A 26,538-nucleotide genomic window follows, 5' to 3' on the forward strand; every position below is an offset into this window, starting at 1 on the left:
CCATCCATAAATCGGATCATCCATACACCGCCTTTGAGGCAGACGGCCGTCTATATCACTTCCTTAGGGTCCCCTTCAGCATCACTAACGGGGTCTCGGTCTTCAAAGGGAGATGGACCGAATGGTCGACCGGTGCGGTTTGCGGGCCACGTTTCTGTACCTAGACAATGTCTCCATCTGCGGCCATGATCAGCAGGACCACTACGCCAACCTTGCTAAGTATCTCCGCACTGTTACTCTCCTAAACCTCACTTATAACAAGGAGAAGTGTGTGTTCAGCAAGAACCGCTTAGCCATCCTCGGCTATGTGGTCCAGAACAGAGTTCTGGGGCCCGGTCCCAACCGCATGCGCCTCCTCATGGAGCTCCCTCTCCCCCACTGCCACAAGGCCCTCAAACGCTGCCTGGGGTTCTTTTCATATTATGCGCAGTGGGTCCCAAACTTTGCGGCGAGGCCCGCCCACTCATACAGTCCACCCAGTTTCCCCTGATGGCCGAGGCCCAAGAGGCCTTCGCCCGGATCAGAGCTGATATTGGCAAGGTCACAATGCATGCTGTAGATGAGACACTGCCCTTCCAAGTAGAAAGCGACGCATCAGGCGTCGCCCTTGCCGTCACTCTCAATCAGGCAGGCAGGCCCGTGGCATTCTTTTCCCGCACCCTTCATGCCTCTGAAATTCGGCACTCATCCATCGAAAAAGAGGCCCAAGCTACCGTTGAAGCTATGCGGCATTGGAGGCATTACCTGGCCAGCAGGAGATTCACTCTCATCACTGACCAACGGGCCGTAGCCTTCATGTTCAACACATAGCGGGGCAAGATCAAAAATGATAAAATCTTGCGGTGGAGAATCGAGCTCTCCACCTATAATTACGAGATTAAGTATCGCCCTGGCAAACTCAACGAGCCCCCAGGCACCCTAGCCCAAGGTACATGTGCCAGCGCACAGGTAGACTGACTCCGGACCTTGCACGATAGCCTTTGTCACCCAGGGGTCACTCAGTTGTACCACTTCATTAAGGCACAAACTTTGCCCTACTCCGTCGAGGATGTAAGGACAATCACCAGGGACTGCCAGGTCTGTGCGGAGTGCATGCCGCACTTCTACCGGCCCGACCGCGCACGCCTGGTGAAGGCCTCCCGCCCCGTTGAACGCCTCAGCCTGGACTTCAAAGGCCCCCTCCCCTCCAACGATTGTCACATATATTTCCTCAGTGTGATCGACGAATACTCCCAGTTCCCCTTCGCCATCCCTTGCCCCGACATGACGTCTGCCACCGTCATTAAAGCCCTCAATTCGATCTTCACTCTGTTCGGTTTCCCCGCCTACATCCACAGTGACAGGGGATCCTCATTCATGAGCGATGAGCTGCGTCAGCTCCTGCTCAGCAGGAGTATGGCCTCCAGCAGAACGACAAGCTACAACCCCCGGGGAAATGTACAGGTAGAAAGGGAGAATGGGACGGTATGGAGAGCTGTGCAGCTGGCCCTACGGTCCAGAAATCTCCCGGCCTCCCGTTGGCAAGAGGTCCTCCCTGATGCACTATACTCCATTCGGTCACTGCTGTGCACCGCCACTAACAATACACCGCATGAACGTCTTTTTGTCTTCCCCAGGAAGTCCACATCTGGGGTGTCGCTCCCGACTTGGCTCACAGCTCCGGAAACCGTGCTTCTCCGTAAGCATGTGCGGCTCCACATGGCGGACCTGTTGGTGGAGAGGGTACACTTGCTCCACGCAAACCCCCAGTACGCCTATGTGGCGTTCCCCGATGGCCACCAGGATACTCTCTCCCTCAGGGACCTAGCACCAGCAGGTTCCACCCCTGGCGCCACCCTCCCCTCCCCGTCACTCACAACACCACCACCCCCAGGACTGACCGTCCTCCCCCTGCCCACGCCCGTCGATGAAGAGGATTTCGGCATGCTCCAGGAGTCACCTTCGACCAGGTCAGCATCAACATCGGCGTCACCACTTCGTCACTCTCAAAGGACCATCAAGGCACCCGGACCGGTTGAAAGCGTTCGGGGCCGAGACTGGTCCAGTGTCACTGAGGCAAGTTGTGGCAGAAGCTGAGAGATCTCGTCGAGCGATACACGGCCACCCGAGTTGGGGTCCTGAGACGTCATCCAAGATGGCTGCTCCCATGAATCGCACATGGCCGGCTGGGAGATCTCATCAGGCGATACATGGCCAGCCAAGTCGGGGTCCTGAGATGTCATCCAAGATGGCTGCCCCCATGAATCGCACATGGCCTGTGAGGAGAGGAATGGCAGCGGGCCCGGTTCGCCTGTGGAGACAGCGGCGGCCGACGGGGCCTGGCATACTGCCACGAGGTGCCCCTTCTTCCCGCAGCCCTTGCAGATTGTGGATCGGGCTGGGCAATGTTGCCAGGGGTGTTTGTTTTGCCTGCAAAAATAGCATTCCCCCACCCCGGCGTTTCCTGGCTGCCGCACTGCACATGCTTGTGGGGAACTTAGGGGTGCTTTGGAATTGGCCGCGGGTAGGGTCCACCCTGTCCCTGCGGGTACCGTGCGGTCGGGAACATAGGCCTGGGCATTGCGGGAGGCTACATCTAGGGAGTGCGCATCTTTCCGTGCCTCTTTAAGCCCTAGCGTGTCATTTGCCAGCAGTCGCTGGTGGATTTTAGAGGACAGTATGCCCGCAACAAAAGCATCCCGTATTAAGAGTTCGGTGTGGTCTTTGGCTGAGATTTGTGGACAGTTACAGTTTCTACCTAACACTAACAATGCGTGGTAAAAATCATCCAGTGATTCCCCTGGGATCTGCCGTCTGGTAGCTAAAAGATGCCGAGCGTATACCTGATTCGCAGTGCGGACGTAATGCTCTTTTAACAAAGTCATTGCGTCCTCAAAACCATCCGCGTCTTCGATAAGCGTGTAGATTTCTGGGCTCACCCTTGAGTGGAGCACTTGCATTTTCTGCTTCTCCATGGGGGCAGTCGGGGCCGTCCTGATGTACCCGTTGAAACATGCCAGCCAATGTTTAAAAGTTGCTGCTGCATTTGCCACATGGGGTTGATTTGTAGACACTCTGGCTTGATGCGGAGAGCAGCCATTCTTCAATTTTGTTCATTAAATTGATGCACGATCAATCACTACTGAAGCGAGATTGTAGTCCAATTGAAGGCTTTAACGAACAAGTAGTTACCCCAGCAGCTCCAGTACAGAAATGACTGCTGTGGGTGAAACACAGACTCTTCTGCTCCGCCTGTTGGGCGGAACCAGTAGGCAGGACCCACCACTCATACTACAGTATAAGGTACATCCCACCTAGGTACCCCTAATGTAGCCTACCACAATAAGTCAGTGAGAAAAAGCTTCATCAGAGATATATGATTTAGGGGGTTTTAAAGGGTGAAAGAGAGTTGGAGATGTTAAGGAAAGGAATTCAAAAGCCTGAGAACTAGCTGGCTGACGGGGCACAACCACCATGGATAGGGCACTGGGGAACGGGACCCCCAACAAAGGCTAGAATCAGGGGAGTATTATGTTTGGGATGGGGGACCATAGTCTATGTGGTTACAGCGATAGAGAACGGTGTTCAGAGAATGAAAGCTTTAATTACAAGGATGAAATGTTTAATTTGAAGCACTGGGGACCAACAAGCCAATGTAATTCCAGATACGGCGTGTGATTAATGAGTTACCAGTCCCCAACAAAAAGATCGATTGACATGCATTCTGTATCAATATTTCAATAAGGCATTTGGACAGATACATGGATAGGAAAGGTTTGAGGGCGACACGGAAACACAGTGGTTTAACACTGTTGCTTCACAAAGCCAGGGTCCCAGGTTCAATTCCCGGCTTGGGTCACTGTCTGTGCGGAGTCTGCACGTTCTCCCCGTGTCTGTGTGGGTTTTCTCCGGGTGCTCCAGTTTCCTCCCACAAGTCCCAAAAGATATGCTCGTTAGGTGAATTGGACATTCCAAATTCACCCTCTGTGTACCCGAACAGGCACTGGAGTGTGGCGACTAGGGGTTTTCACAGTAACTTCATTGCAGTGTTAATGTAAGGCTACTTGTGACACTAATAAAGATTATTATTATTATTGGAGGGATATGAGCCAAATGCAGGCAAATGGGGTTAGCTTAGATGGGCTTTTTGGTTGACAGGGGCCAGTTTGGGCTGGAGGGCCTGTCTCTGTGCCATATATTCTATGATTCTATAAATATATCTGAATCCGCCCTGAAGAGGGAACATAGGAACATGTGGATTGTCGGAATGCTGATTTAGCTGCTCTACATGGACAGCTTTGATTCTCAAGCAGTGAAGTTGCTCATTAATCACCACATTCAAGGGAAGATAGGGGCAGTGTCTTGTTCTCCCATGAGGTTAGAACACAGGTCCATTGAATACACTCTACTGCACTCACACCTCACCCATTGGGGGGGAGGGGGGGGGGGATGTACACTCAGGATGCTGAGGTTCTCAAGGGTTGAAGCGCTTCATTCAGGTGGAGTTGCGAGAGACAACTGTTGTGATGAGGTAATTGTGTGAAAGGGGAGGGAGTGAGACTCAGCGGAAAGATGCTCAAATAGGGGGGGGGGTGGTGATATACATACATACATAACTGTATATAACTGTACAAATGTATAAAGCTGTTCATCAATGAATGTAATCACAGGTATGACCTCCTGCCAGTGGGTGGCGCCAGACATGCATCATGGCACTGATGTTGGTAGTAGGACGGATAGTAGGACAGTCACACTTATTGTAGCTCCCAGGAACTTGAATAACTTTGTTTGTATACAGATCTGTTAGTAACCCTCCCATGTGTTTAACAATAAATAATCATTCTGGTTGAACACATATGTATTGTGTGTGTGTCTTCATGATCGGGGGAACCATGGAACATAACAGGGGGTGGGCATAGGTGGATGTCCCAGATCCTGAGAGGACTGTGGGTCAGGGCATTGTCAGGACTCCCCATGACTCACTTTTATGTTCTCTTACCTTCAGTTTGTGATTCTGGAGAATCATACAGCCAGTCAAGCTGGCAATTCTATTGATTGCGATCAATCAGCAACAGCGACATCGACATGCCTGCCGCACGCGGTCAGGATCATCACCCTGAAGAGAAGGCCCATTCATCTTCCGGGGGCAGGGTCACAGATGGCAGAGACTTCGAGGAGACACCACCGGCCATTAAAGCTCTGACATGGAACCTCCGGATGTCAGAGGTCCAGTGCCGGAGAAGACTGCATTTGTCCCAGGGGACAGCTGACCTCCTGTACTGTGTGATGCAAGCGTTGGCACATGGACTGGGAGGTCAACCATAGCTTGTGGCCCTGAAAGTCACTGCCGCTCTGAACTTCTTTGTCAGTGGCTCATTTCAGGGCTCCATGGGTGACCTGTGTGGCATTTCCCAGTCAGTCGTGGGGAGGTCACAGATGAACTATTCGCAAGGACCCACATGTGCACCAACTTGGACTGGGGCCAAGCGAGCCGGGAAGTCACGGCCATGGGCTTCACCCGCATAGCAGGCATGCCCCAGGTGCAGGGTGTCATCAATTGCACCCACATGCCTCTGCATTCCCCATGGTGCCTGAGTTGTCATTTTTGAACCACAAGGGATACCACTCCATCAATGTTCAGCTAAGACCACGCGATGGGCCAGGCTGCGGCTCGGGCAACCGGGATGGCGAGCTGCCAGCCTGTCCTGCCCGTTGCCCACCAGATGCACCTGGGACGGAAGGGGGGGGGGGGTCTGAGGAACCCGGAACAGGCCCCACACCTCCTCCTCCCTCGGGGTGCCCGATGGCTCCCGGGCCTCTACATGGGTTGGGGATGCGAACGGACTGACCATCCAACGCCCCCTCGACACCTGGCGATGCCAGTCCTGGAGGACCGCCCTGGTATCAACAAAGGTCTGCAAGTTTGCAGCCATGGAGCTCAGGGAGTTGGCCATCCCTGTCTTTGTCTGGGTGACGCCGGACAGCACCTGGGCAATGGCGCCAATGCCCTCAGCGATGGCCTGCTGAGACTGGGCAAATGCCTGCAGAGACTGGGCAATGGCCTGCTGAGACTGGGCCATGGCATTGAGCGCCTCTGCCATCTTCAGCTGGCTCTGGCTCATGGCTTCCTGTGAGAGGGCAGCCATGTCCTGGGCCGCCACAAATTCCACCTGCACGGAAAACCCCAGGCCCTGCATACTGCTCCCCATGTCTGACACCGTCACCCCCATTGCCTCCACCACGGACACCACCCTTGCGGTTTCGGCTGGATGGCACGCATGACCGGCACCACTCCCAGCTCCTGGGTGCGGGTGGACTCTGCAGCCGCCGCACGCCGGCCGTCACCCCCTTCGATCATCCCTGGGTCCGTGACTGCGTCGGGTCTATGGGTGAGTGTGATAACTCCAGGAACCCGGGACCCGTCTGGGCGGCAGATGGTTGCTTGCGCCGGGCTGCCTTCCGACCTCCCGGCTCCTCGGCTGCTTCTACCTCCACCTGCTGTACCGGGACGGCTGTGTTGTGCGCACCAGTGAGTGTACCAGAAGCCTCATCACTAAAGTGCCCAACCGAGGTGAGTGTCTCTGCGATGGTGGAGGTTGTTGGAGGTAGCAGTGACGTTGTGTCGCGCTCGTCGTCCGACCCAGAGTCCATGGTCCCCTGGGGTGCGGTTCCTGTCCACCTGTCCCCTATGTGTCAGTGTCCTGTCTGTCGGTGTCATGTGTGTCAGTGTCGTGTGTGTCAGTGTCGTGTGTGTCAGTGTCCTGGGTAGGGGTGCCCTGGGTAGGGGTGTCCTGGGTAGCGGTGTCCTGGGTAGCGGTGTCCTGGGTAGCGGTGTCCTGGGTGGGGGTGCCCTGGGTAGCGGTGTCCTGGGTGGGGGTGCCCTGGGTAGCGGTGATGTCCTGGGTGGGGGTGTCCTGGGTGGGGGTGTCCTGGGTAGGGGTGTCCTGGGTAGGGTGTGCTGGGTAGGGGTGTCCTGGCTCGGCAACGATGGGGGCCTGTGGCTGTCTCCCTCGTCGCTGGGTGTCACCCGCCTGCGTCGCCGCACTCAAACGAGACGGGGCGTTGTCTCCCTGGTGCTCCGGGTCTGTCCCTGTCTCGTGGCCGCCCTGGGGCATCCTGGGGGCGTCGTTGGCCGGAGGGCCCCAGCCGCTCCCTGTCTCGTGGCCGCTCTGGATCGTCCTGGGAGCGGTCATCATCCGCAGGGACGGGTGCCTCGACGTATAGTCCTGCAATACTGATGCACTATCAATTACGACGAGACGAGAGTAGAGTGTAATCGAGGCTTATTAAGCAGAGATGTGTAGCTTCCTGCAGCTGCTGCAGCTCGGTGAGCACATATTTATACTCCGCCTACTGGGCGGAGCCAGCAGGCACGGATCTACCCCCGTACCTGCAGTACAGGAGCCTTACCGTATTACATCTCATATGTGATATATACAACAGTGGTGACTACCACATTCACCCCCTGTTAAAAAGGAGTCCAGCGGGGGTGGTGGAAGACTATTTACATGCATAGGTTAACATTTTGGGGAAAGTTCACAAATTAAGACGATTGGGTGCCTTGATCCTCCGTTGTGAGCGCCGCAGTCCCGGTGGCGATGCAGGCGTTGGATCGGTCGCTGGTGACTCCGGGAACGTGTAGGCCTCATCTTCATCCCCGGGTGGGACCAAGGGGAGGACGGATCGTCCTGGAGCGGGGTTGTGGTGAGGTGCGCTGGCGGGAGGAAGGGTGGCGCCGGGGCAGAGGGGGGGGGGGGGGGACCCAGCTGGTGCCAGGTCCCTGAGGGAGACTGTGTCTTGGCGGCCATCGGGGTACGCCACGGAGGCGTACTGCGGGTTTGCATGGTGTACCTGTACCCTCTAGACCAACGGGTCCGCCTTGTGGAGCCGCATGTGCTTGCGGAGGAGAACGGGTCCTGGAGCTGTCAGCCACGTTGAGAGCGAAACCCCGGAGGTGGACTTCCTGGGGAAGGCAAGGAGACGTTCATGGGGGGTTGCATTAGTCACAGTGCAAAGTAGCGATCTAATGGAGTGAAGGGCGTCGGGGAGGACATCCTGCCAGCGGGAGACTGGGAGATTCTTGGACTGTAGGGCCAGCTGGACGGCCTTCCAGACCATCTCATTCTCCCGCTCCACCTGCCCGATTCCCCGGGGGTTGTAGCTGGTCATCCTGCTCAAGGCGATGCCCTTGCTGAGCAGGTACTGGCGCAGCTCATCGCTCATAATTGAGGATCCCTGGTCGCTGTGGATGTAGGTGGGGAAACCAAACAGGGCGAAGATGGTGTTGATGACGGTGGCAGAATTCATATCGCGGCATGGGATGGCGAAGGGGAATCTGGAGTATTCGGCGACCACGTTAAGGAAATACGTGTTTCGGTCGGTGGAGGGGAGGGGCCCTTTGAAATCCACGCTGAGGCACTCAAAGGGGCGGGAGGCCTTCACTAAGTGCGCTCGGTCTGGCTGGTAGAAGTGCGGTTTGCACTCCGCGCAGACCTGGCAGTCTCTGGTAATAGCTCTGACCTCCTCAATGGAGTAGGGCAGATTGCGAGCCTTTATGAAGTGAAAGAACCGGATGACCCCTGGGTGACAGAGAGCGTCGTGTAGGGTCCAGAGTCGGTCCACTTGTGCGCTGGCACATGTACCTAGGGATAGGGCATCGGGGGGCTTGTTGAGCTTACCGGGGCGATACAAAATCTCGTAATTATAGGTGGAGAGCTCGATCCTCCGCCTCAAGATTTTATCATTTTTGATCTTGCCCCACTGTGTGTTATTGAACATGAAGGCAACCGACCGTTGGTCAGTGAGGAGAGTGAATCTCCTGCCGGCCAGGTAATGCCTCCAATGCCACACAGCTTCTACGATGCCTTGGGCCTCCTGCTCGATGGAGGAGTGTTGAATTTCAGAGGCATGGAGGGTGTGTGAAAAGAATGCCATGGGCCTGCCTGTCAAGTTGAGGGTGGCGGCCAGAGCGACGTCTGATGCATCGCTCGTCAGTGGGAAAAAGGTGGAGTGAATGAGTGGGCGGGCCTTATCCGCATAGTTAGGGACCCACTGGGCATAGTATGAGAAGAACCCCAGGCATCGTTTGAGGGCCTTGGGGCAGTGGGGGAGAGGGCGTTCCAAGAGGGGGCGCATGCGATTGGGGTTGGGCCCTGGAACTCCATTTTGCACCACATAGCCGCGGATGGCTAAGCGATTGGTGCTGAACAATCACTTCTCCTTGTTGTACGTTAGGTTGAGGAGTTTGGCGGTGTGGAGGAATTTGGAAAGGTTAGCGTCGTGGTGCTGCTGGTCATGGCCGCAGATGGTGACGTTATCCAGGTACGGGAAGTTGCCCCGCAGTCCGTACCGGTCAATCATTCGGTCCATCTCCCGTGGGAAGACCGAGACCCCTTTAGTGACGCCGAATGGAACCCTAAGGAAGTGGTAAAGGCAGCTGTCCGCTTTGAACGCGGTGTACGGGCAGGCCGCCTTGCGAATGGGGAGCTGGTGGTAGGCAGATTTCAGGTCCACTGTCGAGAAGACCCGGTAATGTGCAATCTGATTGACCATATCAGATATGCGTGGGAGGAGGTACGCATCGAGCTGCGTGTACCGATTGATGGTCTGACTGTAGTCAACGACCATCCTGTTTTTCTCCCAGGTTTTCACAACTACCACTTGGGCTCTCCAGGGGCTGTTGCTGGCCTCTATGATGCCTTCCCGAAGCAGCCGCTGGACTTCAGAGCTGATAAAGGTCCTGTTCTGGGCACTGTACTGTCTGCTCCTGGTGGCGACGGGTTTGCAATCCGGGGTGAGGTTTGCAAACAGAGAAGGCGGGTCGACCTTAAGGGTCATGAGACCGCATACAGTAAGGGGTGGTAGGGGCCCGCCGTATTTCAGGGTTAGACTTCGGAGGTTGCACTGGAAGTCCAGGCCGAGTAGCAAGGCAGCGCAAGGGTTGGGGAGGACGTAGAGCTTGAAGTCGCTGTACTCTACGCCCTGGATGGTGAGGGTGGCGGAGTGGGATCCGGAGGCCAGGGAGATTCTGGTGAATGGGGTGTACCACGAGGGAGCAGTGCCTTACCGTATCGGGGTGGATGAAGCTCTCTGTGCTTCAAGAAGGCATGATGTCTTGTTCCCATCGACCTTTACCGTCGTCGACGCGGCTGCGAGGTTGTGCAGTCGGGACTGGTCGGGCGTGATGGAGGCGAGCTGTGGCTGGTGTTGGAAGGCCCCTCCTGGTCGGCGGAGTTTGCAGGCGATGAGCGGCCCGATGAGGTGCCTGACGAGCAGGGGCCCTGAGGCGGGGAAGATGGCGGCGCCCAAGGGGCGCACGTGGCGGGCGGTGTTAAAGATGGCGGCACCCATGGGCCGCACGAGGCCTGATGGGGAAGATGGCGGCACCCACGGGCCGCACGTATCCTGAGGCAAGCAAGATGGCGGCGCCCACGGGCCGCACGTGGTCTGAGGCGAGGAAGATGGCGCCGCCCACGGACCGCACGTGTTTTGCGGTGGCAAAAATGGCAGAGCCCACGGGTCGCACGTTGGGGTGCAGGAACAATGGGGCTGGTTACAGCGGCGATCGAGCAGGCCTGGCACACAGCAGCAAAATTTATTTTCTTCCCGCAGGCCTTGCAGAGCGCGCTCCGCGCCGGGCAACGCTGCTGGGGGTGCTTTGTCTGTCCGCAGAAGTAGCACTTGGGTCCCCCGGGGTTGGCTGGCTGCCGCACGGCGCAGCCTTGGGGTTGGCTGGGGGCGGTCGCTGGTGGGGTCCACGACGGGGTGCTCGCTGGTGGGGTCCACGATGTCCTGGAGGGGGGCGCCATGCGGTTGGGGGCGTACGCTTGTACATTACGAGACGTGACCGTTAGTGAGATCGCGGGTTTCTTGGTCGCCGCGAGGTCGAGGGTAGCCCCTTCTAAGAGGCGCTGGTGGATGTACGCCGACCGTATGCCCGTAACGAAAGCGTCCCTAATTAGGAGTTCGGAATGTTCAACGGCCGAAAGGGCCTGACAATCTCAGTCCCTCGCCAGGGCGTGCAGGGCACGCCAGAAATCTTCCACAGACTCACCGGGGAGTTGATGCCGCGTGGACGACAGGAGGTGCCTGGCGTAGAGTTTGTTGGTTTGCAGGGTGCAGTTCTCCTTCAGTAGCGCCATGGCCTTCGCGTAGGTAGGCGCGTCCCGGATGAGGGGAAAGATATCGGAGCTCAGCCGTGTGTACAGGATCTGGAGCTTCTGTGCCTCTGAGGGTGGTTCTGTCGCAGAACCGATGTCGGCTTCAAAGCAAGCTAGCCAACGTGCGAAGGTCGACTTGGCGTTGTCTGCTTGAGGGTGCAGCTGCAGGCGATCCAGCTTGATGCGGAGGACCATCGTTGTAAAATCTATGCTTAATAAATTGATGCACTATCAATTATGACGAGACGAGAGTAGAGTGTAATCGAGGCTTTATTAAGCAGAGAAGTGTAGCCTCCTGCAGCTGCTGCTGAAATGGCTGCAGCTCGGTGAGCACACACATTTATACTCCGCCTACTGGGCGGAGTCAGCAGGCAGGGATCTACCCCCGTACCTGTAGTACTGGAGCCTTACCGTATTACATTTCATATGTGACATATACAACAGTGGTGACTACCACAAATACACAATACAGCATGCATGGTTAGACACGCAGGCAGTGATCGGGGATATGGGGGAGGGGGGATATGGGAGAAGGGGGATATGGGGGAGGGAGGATATGGGGGAAGGGGATATGGAGGAGGGGGATATGGGGGAAGAGCGATATAGGGGATATGGGGAGGGGGGATTATGGGGGAAGGAAACTATGGGGGAGAGGGGATATGGAGGAGGGGCATATGGGGAATATGTGGGAGGGGGATATGGGGAGGGGTATATGGGGGAAGGGGTATATGGGGAGGGGGATATGGGGGAGGGGGGTATGGGGGTGGGGAGACATGGATGAGGGCTGCCTCCCGGTCCTCTGGTCCGCCTGTGAGTTCCAGGGCCCTCTCCTCATGAACGGTGAGTGGTCTCTCCTCAGCTGGGCCCCCTCCGGTCCTCTCATGTTCCCTGTTGTTGTGTGCGGGCTTCTCCTATGGGGGGCGGGCGGGTGGGTGGCAGGGATAAAGGGCAACAGTGTTAGGCAGGGATATACATGCAGGCCAGTGGTTGTGCGTATATTGGCAGAGGTGCGCAGCACATCCTGCCACTGCACGTTGCATGGGTGGGTGCAGCCATGTCAGTTGCACCTGGGGGCGTGCTGCACATCGGAGGGGGGAGGGGTACTCACCCTGGCTGCCCTGACAAGTCATTGACCTTCTTGTGGCACTGGGCACCTGTCCTTGGTTTACTGCCACAGCGCTGACGGCCTCTGCCACCTCCCTCCACAGGCGCCGGCTGAGACGTGGGGCGACCCTGCAGTCGTGTCCAGGGTACAGGGCCTCCATCCTCTGCTCCAGTGCATCCAGGAGCACCTCGATGTCGCACACCTGGAACCTCGGGGCTGCGCGGCGGGCGGCCATCATGGCTGCTCTCCGGGGGGGGGGGGGTCTTTTGTGCTGTGACGCCGCGTGGCGTCGCGTCCGTGGCGGGTGACGCCGTCGCAAATGACGTCACGCCGCTACTAGCATATTCCGGGACGGAGAATTTGTGCCGTTTGGGGGGGGCCAGGCACCGGAGTGATCCGTGCCGTTTTTGGCGCCGGGTTCCGGCGATCACGGCGATTATCGGAGAATCCCGCCCTAGATGCCAAGAATGACTGGACGCTCATGTTGTTTCTCTGAGAACACAATGGAAACTTCAAACAGATTATTCAAATTAGAGGCAGCTGCTGAAAGGAATTTATTAAAACCAGTCCAAAACACTTGTGTGTTCGCCTATCAGAATGTCATGTCACTTAATTGATTTATTAATATAAATCAATTTTTTAAGATAGATTTGATAATGCAACAAAGCCATCATAAACTTACAATAATGGCCGTTACTCAACTTCCTGTTTGCCTCAACCTAAAAGCCTAGAACTATCATCCTTTGTGTTAGAATCACAGAATCTGGCTCTTCGGCCCATCATGTCTGCACTGATACATGAAAAAAACCTGACCGAATCCCATTTACCAGCACTTGGCCCATAATCTTGAATGTTTTGATGTGACAAGTGCTCACCCAGGTACCTTCCAAAGGATGTGAGGCAACCACCTCTACCAGCCTCGCAGGCAATGTATTCCAGACCATCACTGCCCTCTGGGTAAAAAGGTTTTTCCTCACACCACTTCCTAGGTTTGACTCCAATCAGGGGAGTGTTTTCTCCCTCATTCCCATTGACTCCAGTTTTGCTCAGACTCCTTGTTGCCACACTTGGTCAAATGCTGCCTTGGTGAGTCACTCTGACCTCACCTCTTGAGTACTGCTCTTTTGTCCATGTTTGATTTACTGATGAGTCAATGGCATCCATTGTCTCTGAGCCCATCATAGTTTACTGGTGATGCAGGGATTTGGAACTAGATGGCTTTCCTGCCCTCAGAAGGCCACCCAGCAAACCATGTTGAGTTTGTCAGCAGCTTCCCAGGGATGGGGTGGGCTCCTTATTATCAGGCACTCTTTATCCTATTGAGGGACCAAGCATTGAAAAGTAGAGGAGCAAATGAAAACCACCCCCAACCCTTGCTTCTGATCAGCCCCCTGCCCCCACCACCCTGTGACTTCCCACCCCACAAGCACCAAAGCTGAGAATACAATCCCACCTCAAACACCTCTGGTTTGGGTCCCACAATATTCCTGGGTCTCTGGTAGTTGCTATGCTGTCAGCTGCTGCCACTCCCACTGGCAGCGATGAGTAGCTCCTTGCCTCTGATTGGCTGGCAGTATCAGTGGGTGGGTCTTTCTGCCGCCAGGGGCCTCAATCAAAGGGGCGGTCCAATGGTGGCCGCTTAACTGCCTGAAGGGCACTGCACTAGATTCCATCAGGTCTCCCCCATAGAACAGACTGAGGTTCCCAGCTGGTTCACCAACCGGTGTGCGAGACCTTAATTAACCCCACAAAATCCAGCCCTATGTATGGTGCCATGAAGTGCTGCGGTATTCAGCTGCATGCATAGTGCCCCATAGGATGAGTTCCTGAGGAGCAGTACTATGTTCTGTGCTGTGAAATGCTAAGCTTCCTCAGGAGGTAGCACATTCTTGCCTCCAAGTCAGAAGGTCATGGTTCACAAGAACAGATGTAGAACAAATGGCCCCTCAATGTTCAGCCATTCATCAAGAATATGATATTCTACCTCAATTCTACTTTCCCTCCCAATTCCGATATCCATCGATTCAAGTCCATGTCCAGAGGCTCATGCACTTGTCTAGCTGGATGGTCCCAATTCAGAATTGAGGAAGAGTGGCATTGTTGGAAGTGCTAGCATTCAGATGAAATCTTAAACTGTCTGTGCCCTCTCAGGTGAACAGAAAAGATATTTTAGCGTCATTTTCAGACGAGCAAGTGTCCCGATCAGTAATGATCCAAAAGCCTACATCGCCAAAGAGATTGCCTGTACAATAACCCGTTGCTGTTTGTGGGAGATTGTCGTGTGCAAATTGGCTGCATTTCCCTAATTTACAACAACAATTTTGCTTCAAAAATATTTTGTTAGATGCAAATTGCTTTGGGATGTCCTGAGGTTTTAAAAGATGCTCTATGAGCCAAAGTATTTCTTTCTTTATCGCAGGTTACCTGTTGGCATGAAATTAATTTTATTTGTTCACAGGATGTGAGCATCATTAACAAGACCACTATTTATGCCCTCCTCTAAGTGGCAATGAGTCACTTTCTTGAACCGCTGAAGTTCATCTAGTGTAAGTACATCAATAGTGTGATTAGGCCTGTAGTTCCAGGAGTTTGATCCAGCAACGGTTGAAAGAACAGCGATATTGTTCCATGCTAGGATGGTGTGTAATGTGGAGGGTAACTTGCTGATGGTAGTGTTGACTTTGTGCCCTTGTTCTCCCAGGTGGTAGAGGTCAAGGGTTTGGAAAGTGTGTTGAAGGAGCCTTGGCAAGTTGTTGCAGTGCACCTTGTATATGGCACCCATTGCTGTCGCAACATGCCAATGATGGAGGGTGTAAATGTTTAAGGTGACGGGCTGCTTTGTTCTGGATAATGTCAAGCTTCTTGAGTGTTGCTGGACCTGCACTCATCCAGGTAATTGGAGAGTATTCCACCACACTCCTGACTTGTGCCTTGTAGATGGTGGGCAGGAGTCAGGAGGTGAGTGACTCACTGTAAAATTCCCTGACTCTGACCTGTTTGTGTAGCTGCAGTATTTATATGGCTAGTCCAGTTCAGTTTTGGTCAATGGTAAACTCCAGGATGTTGATGGTGGGGGATTTAGTAATGGTGAGGCTATTACACATCAATGGAAGAAGGTTAGGTACTCCCTCTTTAGAGATAGTCATTGGCTGGCACTTGTGCAGCGCAATCGTTACTGTATATTAGCCCAAGCCTGAACACTGTTCAGGACTTGCTACATGTGGGTATAGACTGTTTCAGTATCTCAGAGATTATGATTGGTACTGAACACTATAGAATCATCAGTGAACATCTTTAGACCTTATAGTGAGAATTTGTATTTGATGAAGCAGCTAGGATGGTTGGGCCGAGGTCACTAACCTGGGGAACTCCTGCAAATCCTCCTTATTGGCTCTCTCACAATCTGCCACTGTCAGATATGGCCTTCAGGACTCATTTAGCTCAGCCAGTGCTTCTTCCAAGTGATACTCAACATGGAGGAGTATTGATTCAAAAACTGAGGGAAGGCTGTCAGTGGTATTCAGCAGCTTTCCTTCAGCATGTTTGATCAGATCCCCATGTTGGATCCGCAGTCAAAATTGAGGACACCCAGTGTCGCTCCCTCCTGGCTGGATATCACTGTGCTGCCACCTCTAGTGGCTCTGTCTTGCACTGGGAATGAGTTTGGGATATTGCTAATTTTGGCTTGCCCAACCTTGGCACAAGCCTCCCAAATGTTAGTGAGGTGCACTTTGTAGGGTGAACTGGGAAGAATATGCCTTTGTTTCAGGGTGCTTAGGTCAATGTAATGTGGCCCATCCGGTTCTAATTTTATTTGACTCTTCTATAGCAATTTTGTACAATCGAGTGGCTTACAAGGTCAGTTCAGGTGACAACTGAGAGCCAAGCACTTGGAGTGTCGAGTTACAATCTGCCCCAGATGGCAGATTTCCATCACTAAAGGACATCCAATGTGTTTTTACAATAATCCAGTGATTTCATGGCCATCATTACTGAGATTATGTTTTCATTCCAGGTTGATTTAATTAATTGAAATGACATTTTCTACTGTCCTTGTAGGATTCATACTTAGTTCTCTGAAGCATTTGTCCAGGACTTTGGATTACCAGTCCAGGGGCGTTACTGCTATGCTACATCCCCATTCGACTCAATAACTTGCTGAACGTCTTCAATATCCCATAAACTACTCAGCTATTGTCACGTCCATAAGATATAAAAGAGATCAAAAACTGTTCAAATCAAACCGTACTTTCTTCTTATTTAAAATGATGGACTTTGCTGGACCAAAAACATAGCTACTACAGGTCACATGATTTGCAAGTTGGCAACAGGTCTGGAAACTTCCAACAGTAATTACAGGACAAAACTGAACCTTCATTCGCTTTTATTATTGTGTAGATTGATTACAATGAATGAAATACAAAAGCAACAGATGGTCTGTCTCCCCAACCTTGACTTGTGACAAAGAGAAAGCCATTGAAATTTGTTATACCTGCAAAGGCACTAAGAGCCACCATCTCTCTCCTAAAATGAAAACAGATTTTGACCAGTCACAGCAAATGGTTGTTAACCTGAAACTGACTCATCAATGGGCAATATCACATGGCCTCTGGCCTTTGAAAGTTTTAATGTTATATTCCTGGACTCTCAAACAGTCTGCTGTTAATATCGAGCCAGTCAACACCAAGCCTGTCAAGTCTAAATCTCCTTGAAGCCTCATTCTCTTGAAGATTCCTGCCATCGCCTGTAGAGTGGACACAGTCTCTGTCATCTTGCTGCATCATCACCATTTTTGAAGGAATTCGACAACTCCTGCTCTCAGCTAGCTGAACCCACCTGAACTTTAACTCCTTCGTGTAGCCCTCACTGGACTCAGACATTCTGGACTCTGACATTCATGTGAACTAATATGCTTGTCTTTTGTTTTTTTGTTCTAAGTTATTCCTAGATGGAAAACTCTTTTCTTTGCTATTCCCTTATTGTGTGCTGGTGTGTGTGCAAATGTAGTTGCAATGACCATTCCCCAGGTTTGAATGTGTGAATAAATAATACTTTTGATTTAACCTCAAAGAGAGTTTGCTATGACTCACTTTAAAATGGACTTCACAAACGGATGATTTGGAGAAACATGCCACAATCTATTTCAAAAATTAAAACACCTCTACTCACGAACAGATTGTGAGAAAAATAAAGGAGCTCAGTTTGGCTCTGTCCCCTGTCGAGAACACTTATCATCAACACTGTGCCTACATGCAGAAGAATTTCTCCTTCCCAAAACAATAGGAAAATGAATCATTTTGCTTCCTAATCCTGATGAAAACCTTTTGGAAAATTGCACTGACAGAATTCTGACAAACAGGAGCAGCCTATTCACTCATCAGTCCTTTTCTACCACCAGTAGTGGTGATTTGTACCGTAACTCCATTTAGCTGCCTTTACACACATCCCTCGATACCCTTACCCAATAAAAAACCCATTATGCTCAGATTATTTACTTCTCTTTATGCCTGAAAGGCCAAATCTATTGAAAATTTGAAAAATTAGTTTGATTTATTTTTGTTAGGCTACTAAGGGTTACAGAACCAAGGCAGGTGAATAGTATTAAGATAAAGGTCAGCCGTGAATTAACTGAATGTCAGAATAGGTTCGAGGGATTTAATGACCTTCTCCTGTCCCTAATTTCCGAAATCCAACTACATAAGGTGGCTGATGACCCACCATGATTGCAAGAGAGAGAGAAAACAAAGCAGGCACCAATACTCTGTGTTAACAAACACAGAGAAATGATATAGGGCTCCTCTGTTCTTCGATAAATTCACAGAATGTCTCTAATTATCTGAGGTCCAGCTCGATTATAGATGGCAATTTTTATATGCTCAACAAATAACAAAGTGCCCAATTGTACTGTCGAAGAGTAGAGGCTATGGTACAACAACTGAAAACAAATGTCAAAAAAACTCCAACCGTACTTACATCATATCCACTGTTACGAATGCCCCGACGCGACCTCTCCCTCCTGACGAGAAGATCCATCTCTGTTCCTCCTGGACCTGGGCTGTTCAAAGATTGCCTGCTCCTATAAACAGCACTCTTCATCTGGGACTGCCTATATGGAGTCAAGATATGTTCAAAAAAGAATCATGAGAACCGTAGCAAGCACTGAATGGAGCATTATTGACATCTGCAAGGATGGAATAACTTTGCCGTTTGCTTCTTAATTTAGAAAGTTAAGTGAAATGTGCAGAAAATCATTTCCACACAAAAGTAAATTCACAGATGTGCTCAAAGGACTTGATAGTCAGAAAATTGGTGCCACAGTGTTAAAGCTGTTGTATCCCTTTTCTTGCTCTGTATTCTCTTTTGAGTGTAACATTCCTCTTGCGTATCGGAATAACTGAAGCTACTTTAAACTCTTTACTTGGGCGAAAGAAGATTAAGCGGTTATTAAGCGGAAGATTAAGGAGTTATCTAACTGAGATAGTTTAGGATGATTGAACAATTTGACACGGTAAGTAGAGAGAAATGCGGCAGGATTTTCCCTGCGGGCTCCTGAATCCCATCGTCAAGCTGAAGTGGGGCATAGAGATCTGCACCATGAGGGCAACGGTCACTCACTGAGGTTTTCTTGGGACAATTAATGACCAGAGGGTGGGTTCATCATCCAATAAAGGATGGAGGATGGGATCTTGTGTGGAATCCATAATAAACTGTTTCTTAGTGAATGACGTGGGTCTGCAGAGACAGAATGGAGGTAGCCAAAACAAGAATGTGCTTTCTGTAAACTACAGTAACACCCAAGGGCAGGTGAGGAGATAAGTATGCAAACAAAGGATTGAAAATACTAATTTTTCTATTGGTCCATTTACCCTATTTTCTATTAGTTAGAATTACTGTCCTTTCATTGGTTTAAAATGAAAGTTTAACTGTGATATTATTGGTGTGTTGACATGCAAATAAGGGATTAGATTGCGACTGTAAACCTATTGGTTGAAAAAGTACAAGTGTTACTGCTTCGCTGGATTCAGACAGAACAATGCCGTGAATTCCACTGAGTTGTTCTCCTTGTGCACAAGTCAATAAAGAATGATCAAAGATTACTCGCTGTATATACCTTGGTAATTCCAACACTTGAAGCTGGAGGGCCATTCAGTGGCATTTTAGCTTAAAAGGAGCAGAAGGTTAGAACATAGAACAGTACAGCACAGAACAGGCCCTTCAGCCTTCGATGTTGTGCCGAGCATTGTCCGAAACCAAGATCAAGCTATCCCACTCCCTGTCATTCTGGTGTGCTCCATGTGCCTATCCAATAACCGCTTGAAAGTTCCTAAAGTGTCCGACTCCACTATCACAGCAGGCAGTCCATTCCACACCCTAACCACTCTCTGAGTAAAGAACCTACCTCGGACATCCCTCCTATATCTCCCACCCTGAACCTTATAGTTATGCCCCCTTGTAACAGCTACATCCACCCGAGGAAATTGTCTCTGAACGTCCACTCTATCTATCCCCCTCATTATCTTATAAACCTCTATTAAGCCGCCTCTCATCGTCCTCCGCTCCAAAGAGAAAAGCCCTAGCTCCCTCAACCTTTCCTCATAAGACCTATCCTGCAAACCAGGCAGCATCCTGGTAAATCTCCTTTTCACCCTTTCCAATGCTTTCACATCCTTCCTATAATGAGGTGACCAGAACTGCACACAATACTCCAAATGTGGTCTCACCAGAGTCATGTATAGTTGCAGCATAACCCCGCGGCTCTTAAACTCAAGCCCGCTGTTCGTAAACGCTAACACACTATAAGCCTTCTTCACAGCTCTATCCACTTGTGTGGCAACCTTCAGAGATCTGTGGACATGAACACCAAGATCTCTCTGTTCCTCAACATTCCTCAGAACCCTTGACCCTGTAATCCGCATTCAAATTTTTTTGACCAAAATGAATCACCTCGCACTTGTCAGGGTTAACCCCATTTTTCGGCCCAGCTCTGCATCCTATCAATGTCTCTTTGCAGCCTACAACAGCCCGCCACCTCATCCACTACTCCACCAGGTTATAATGGAAGCTGAGTGAGGGAGAGGGTGCTTCAAAATGGAGGCACCCTTTCTCTGACTCTTTTAAAGGACAGAGCATTTGGAGTCAGGTGCCAGGAAGCTAACTGGAAAGCAAGCTAGCGACAAAACAGAAAGCAGAGATTAGAGGTTAAAATGAGGTACTCAGACTGGCAAAAGGTGGAAACTGATGTTCCACATGGATTGGTATTGGGCCTACTGTTGTTCACAATTTACACAAATGGTTTGGGCTTGGGAATTGAAAGTGCAATTTGGAAATGTGCGGATGGAATCAAATTGGTCGTGTATGTTAATACAAAGAAAGAATGTGGCAAAATTCAAAAATACATTATTATTCTTAAAAGAGGGTATTTAATTGGCAGATGAATTTCAATATAGATGAGTGTGGTATATTTTGATTGGAGAAATAAGGAGGCCACAAACTGCCTCGATACTAGCAGAGAGATTTTAGCTCACGTAGGCAGAATTAAAATCGGACCAACAGTTTGAAAGAGGAACAAGAAGCAAAGTCATTTAGGAGAAAAACAAAATGAACACATCTTCAAAATTAGTGACGTAGTTTAATAAGGCCATAAATTAACACATCAAGCTATGGGGAAAATAATTGAAAAACAGAGAAGTTACATTAAATTTGCAGCGAACATGCTTAGGCTGAAGTTATACTGAGCACAGTTCTCATCTCCATGTTATAAAAATGATATAGCAGTACTGGAGAGGGTGTAAAAGAAATCACAAGAATATTATCAGAACTGAGAGGATATATATAGAAAAGGCTGAATGGCTCTTTTTGTCCCAGAAAAGAGAAATCTGGAGGGGTGGCCAGACATAGCTCGTAAAACTAGTGAAAGGGTTTGAGAAGATAGATTTAGAAAAAATTGTTCCACTTGAAGGGGAGATCAGACTGGGGACTATAAATACAAAGGTGTTCACAATAAATCCAACAGGAAATGCAAAAAAGACTTCCTTTCCCAGAGAGTGGTGGTCAGAATTGAAGGGCAGCACGGTAGCATTGTGGATAGCACATTTGCTTCACAGCTCCAGGTTCCCAGGTTTGATTCTGGCTTGGGTCACTGTCTGTACGGAGTCTGCACATCCTCCCCGTGTGTGCGTGGGTTTCCTCCGGGTGCTCCGGTTTCCTCCCACAGTCCAAAGATGTGCGGGTTAGGTGGATTGGCCATGATAAATTGCCCTTAGTGTCCAAAATTGCCCTTAGTGTTTGGTGGGGTTACTGGGTTATGGGGATAGGGTGGAGGTGTTGACCTTGGGTAGGGTGCTCTTTCCAAGAGCCAGTGCAGACTCGATGGGCCGAATGGCCTCCTTCTGCACTGATAACTCTATGAATGTAAAACTTGCTCCTACATGGGGTAGTTGAGGTAAAAACATCAATGCCTTAAAGGGGAGTTGGACAATTCCATGAGGAAAATTTGCGGAAAGTGGTCAATGAAGTAGGACAGGAGGTTCGTCTGGAGCATAAAGATTGTCATGAACCAAATGGTTCTGTGCTGTAGACTGGATGTAACAGGATGCAAAGGTGGCTCCATTCACAGTGTGGCACTCCCACAGTATTGCAGTGTCAACCATGTCCTCAAGTCATGGAACTTTCACCCACCGCCTTCAGAAGACGAGAGTGTTACCCCCTGATTCACGATACAAATCAGCCATGCCCTTATTAAATGGCAGGTCAGGCTTGATTGGATAAGAGGCATTGTCCTGTCTCTAAGTTTGGAGTTTCTTTGGAAGAAGCCAAAATGAAATAAACCACATGCCCACAATTACTCTGTTTCCATACTGCAGTCTTGCTCGTCAGGGTAAATTTAGCAATGAAGGGAGATCAAGCTGAGATATATAAGATGATAAAAGGTATGGATAAAGTTGACGTGGAGCGAATGCTTCCTCTTGTGGGGCATTCTAGAACGAGAGGTCATAGTCTTAGGATAAGAAGTAGCAAATTTAAAACAGAGTTGAGGAGAAACTACTTCTCCCAAGGGGTTGTGAATCTGTGGAATTTGCAACCCTAAAGTATGGTGGATGCAGGGACAGTGAGTAAATTCAAGGAGGAGTTAAACAGATTTTTAATTGGTAACGGGTTGAAGGGTTATGGAGAACGGGCAGGACGGTGCGGTTAAGACCAGGATGAGATCAACCATGATCGAATGACGGACAGACTCGATGGTCCAAATGGTCTAATTCTGCTCCTATGTCTTATGAACTTATGAACCTTTTAATGTTGATTCTGTCCCGTTATTTACTCAATCTAAACCATTCACAATTTTAAACACTTCTATCAAACCCCCTCTTAACACTGAGGAGAACAGGCCCAGGTTCTCCTGTCTCTCCAAATAACTGCGTTTGTCATTCCTGGAACCATTTTCATAAGGTGACAACAAAATACCTCAAGCTATCTCAGGCCAAGGCAGAACATATGGCAGCATGTGTCTGCAATGAAATTTGTGAGATCATGTACAGAGAAAGAAGCTTAAAACACTTTTGAAATTGAAGTCTGTTGGTTGTCTACAATTAAACGTACTTCCGTTATCTCCAAGGTGAGTCCTGGAAGTATTATCAAACTTCTCATCCTCTCATTCTTTCATTTCAGCTGAAAACACATCTGAGCTCACTGATTTAGTTGTTTTACTTTGACCCGAGGCAGCTTTTAACTCTCCACTCCTGTCAAAACAATTTATAAGCTGTCAAGCTGTAGTGGCATGAATTTCAGCCGACTGTTGGAGGCAGAGCTACTCTGTCAACATGTTATCTCACAGAGCTGGCATACTCCTACACTGATATTCTGATGCCACCATAATGTAAATAACTCTTGTGCACGAAAGAGGAGAACTTTAGGGGTAAGAAAACCAGGGCTCCTTTTCGTTAGGTGTGGCTCAGTGGCTGTTACTCTCATCTCTGAGTCAGACGTTGAAGTTCCAATACAGCGACCTGAGCACACTAATAAGGTTGGCACTCCGCTGCAGGACTGAGTATCATCCTTCAGATTAAACGTTACATTAATTCTGTTTGCTCGATCAGGTGGACATAAAAGATCCCATGGTACTATTCGAAGAAGAGCTGGGAAGGTCCCTCCATTGTCCTGGGCCAATATTTACCCCTCAAGCCACAGGAAGAGATTATCGGGTCATTATCACATTGTTGTCGGTGGGAGTTTGCTGTGTGCAAATTGGCTGCCTTGCTTCCTACGGGGCTGGTTTAGCACAGAGGGCTAAAAAGCTGGCTTGTAATGTGGAATGTGGCAACTAGGGGCTTTTCACAGTAACTTCATTGAAGCCTTTTTGTGACAATAAGCGATTATTATTATTATTATTACATTACAACAGAGGTTACACTTCTGAGATACTTTATTGGCTGAAAATAACTTTTGGGATTGCTGATATTGTTGAAGATTCTATACAAATGCCGATTCATCTTTTCTTATATGTAATGCTTTTGTTGAAAGGTTTAACTATTTTAAAGAGGTTTATATCTTTGAAATGGGATAGAAAAATTTCCTCTCAGTGTGTCAAACATTTGTAGAATCACAGAATGAAACACCACAGAGGAGGTCATTTGGCCTATGCCTATGCTGGTCCATTGAAAGAGTCATCAAATTAGTCCACTCCCTTTCTCCTTCCCCATAACAGTGAAACATTTTCCCTTCAAGTTTTATCCTGGTCCCCTTCGAGGGTTATTCTTGAATCTGCTTCCACCACTCTTTCAGGGTTAACTTAAAAGGGTTAATGGGTTCAAATGATTGGACAGTGCAATGGATTCCCCAGCCTCCTGAATTTTTATCGAGTGTTACATATCTCTTACCTGTTTCGAGATTCAGTGAATGTGGAGGACACCTGGGTTTCAGCTTCTGCTACTCGATTGATTTCCATCTGTCCCTTCTCATACATTTTCCTCTGTTTTTCCATCATCGGCTGATTATTTTCTACTTCAGGGAAATCGTAATAACCTTTCCTCTTTGCTTTCAGGCGCAATTTGTTCCGATAGTGCTCAATATCGGATTTCTGTTTCAGGGCCTTGTTTACCTGTTGAGAGATATAGAATGAGAAAGGTGGTGGGGGGGGGGGGGGGGGGGGCGCGGTGCGAAGGAGAGAGAGAGAGACAGGCAGGGTGAGGCTTAGAGAGGTGTATGTTCATTTGAAGTAATCAACTTTTCCCAGGTTCCATGTGCTTATTTACTGCAGTAAAATGCAATTTGTATGTGTGGTACAAAACCTATTGGACCAAATCATACTGGAAATATAACTGTGTTAAGGATGCATGGCATGATTAATGAGTAAATTGGCCAGCAATTTCAGGGATTAAGAGATGCGGCATGAGATGCAAAACTCATTGACTAAGCTACACTGTTCTGCTGTTTGTTTCACATAATCGAGCTTCTGCCAATAGTCTTTGCTACTTCCTGAATTTATACATTAATCATCCATTAGACTCACCGCAGAATGTTACGGTTTATAGTTAGCAGAAATCACAATTTACTTACATGATCATTATTAAGGCAATGTCAATCAATCGCTCAGCACAGAAAGGGATTGATTTAAATTGTAAAGCTTTACTCATATAGATAGTGGGCATCATCGAACGGAAAAGTTTCAAAGTGTCAATTATTTGTGGAGGGTTTTGTCGAGAGTTTCACCGCGCCCCCCCGGCTCTGTCAATGAGTTTCCAACTGCTATCTAACCACACTTGGGCCGCGATTCAACTAATTGGGGACAAAGTCCCATAACGAACACGTTTAGCTGCGTGAAACAAGGGGCTATATAACGCGACTCATGGTGTATAAGGGGCCTCAGCAGGGAACGCATGGCCGAGGCCGCATATAGCCCCATTTTGTACACTGAGGAGCTCCACTTGCTACTACTCCCCAGTGTAGCGAGGTTCCTGAAGCGATCCTGACCCCTCCATCCCCATTGGAAAGCACTTTGTGAGGTTCCCTGCTCCACACCCCACCCCCCACAACCACCCATGCAGGGCATCTCCGGCCTGAGTGCCGCATGCAGAAAATTCCATCTTGGCACCGCCAACCTGGCACCCTGGCAGTGCCACCTGGGCACCATGGTAGTGACCGGTTGGCACCCATGAGGTAACCAAGGCATTGGGATCTATCCCCTTCACCTTGGACACGATAGGCGAGCGCCGTTCAGTACTAGCCTCCACAAACGGGGACCAGAAGGATCAGCACTCGTGGGCGGTCTCCCAGGGGACTGGGGGCCCCATGTGCATGCCGTCTGGACAGGGTGGTTATTAACCCTGACACTGCTGGTGACACCTGGGCACCTTGGTATGCAAGCCTGGCACTGCCAACGTGCCACTGCCAGCTGTGGGGGCACTGCCAGAGTATCAGGCTGGCACTGCCAAAATGCCAAGCTGGCATTTTTGCTCAGTGGTGATTGAATGGGGGGTGCCCTGTACGGGTGTGGGGGAGAGGGTAATGAATGGGGCCCGGGAACCCCCTTACAGTGAGTTGAGGCTTGGGAGATTTGGGGGTCACATTGGGAGCATCCCGATCTCTACTTGCACTGAGGAGTTTTAGCGAGCGGGGCTCCTCAGTTCTGGAAACGGGGCTAAGTGCAGCCTTGGCCAAGCATTTCCCACTGAGGCCCAGCATCTAACCGGAGTCATTTTTGATAGCGTTGGGTATCTCGGTGCTGCGAGTATGGGCAAACGTGCGGTTACACGCGCTCGTTATGGGACACAGTTCCCATTTGGTTAAATTGCATCCAATGTCTTAAGTGTAGGCCTTGAACCATGGAGAGAAGAGCTGCCAACAGAGCCAAGCTGGTACTTTAATTGGTGAGTGTTTGTGCAACAAACAAAGGCTTGCATATTTTTTTTTTAATTGTTCATGGGATGTCAACATTGTTGGCAAGGGTGGCATTTATTGCCTATCTCTTATTTCCCCTGAGAAGGTGAGTCGCCTTCTCAAACCGCTGCAGTACATCATAGCAAGTTCGATACAACTCATTGGCTTGCTCGGCCATTTCAGAGGGCGGTTCAGAGTCAACCACGTTACTTTGTGTCTGGATTCACATGTAGACATTATCCGGTAAGAACAGCAGATGTCCTTCCTTGAAGGGCATTACAACAATCTGGTAGTGCAGTGGTCACCATTAGTAATGTTATGGGTCAGGGTTTAGAGAACCCCAAAGTGTATCATGGAGTTCATCTGACCCACAACTTTTAATAGATTGTGGTATGGGGAGCACACGACCAACTCTAGAGGTGT

The 26,538-nt window shown here is 50.1% G+C and overlaps 1 protein-coding gene across 1 annotated transcript in view; it reads right to left on the reverse strand.

Annotated features, from left to right (window-relative positions):
• The window catches only part of kiaa1549la (KIAA1549-like a), a 431,663-nt gene that overhangs the window by 50,728 nt on the left and 354,397 nt on the right, over positions 1 to 26,538 (reverse strand). Inside the window, exons 16-17 of the mRNA XM_072466225.1 lie at positions 24,117 to 24,337; positions 18,217 to 18,349 (exon numbers count right to left, since the gene is read on the reverse strand). Of these exons, the coding sequence (XP_072322326.1) occupies positions 18,217 to 18,349; positions 24,117 to 24,337 (354 nt within the window). The remainder of the gene's footprint in view (positions 1 to 18,216; positions 18,350 to 24,116; positions 24,338 to 26,538) is intronic.

This window comes from Scyliorhinus torazame, chromosome 10 (genome assembly GCF_047496885.1).
Source record: "Scyliorhinus torazame isolate Kashiwa2021f chromosome 10, sScyTor2.1, whole genome shotgun sequence".
Taxonomy (NCBI): domain Eukaryota; kingdom Metazoa; phylum Chordata; class Chondrichthyes; order Carcharhiniformes; family Scyliorhinidae; genus Scyliorhinus; species Scyliorhinus torazame.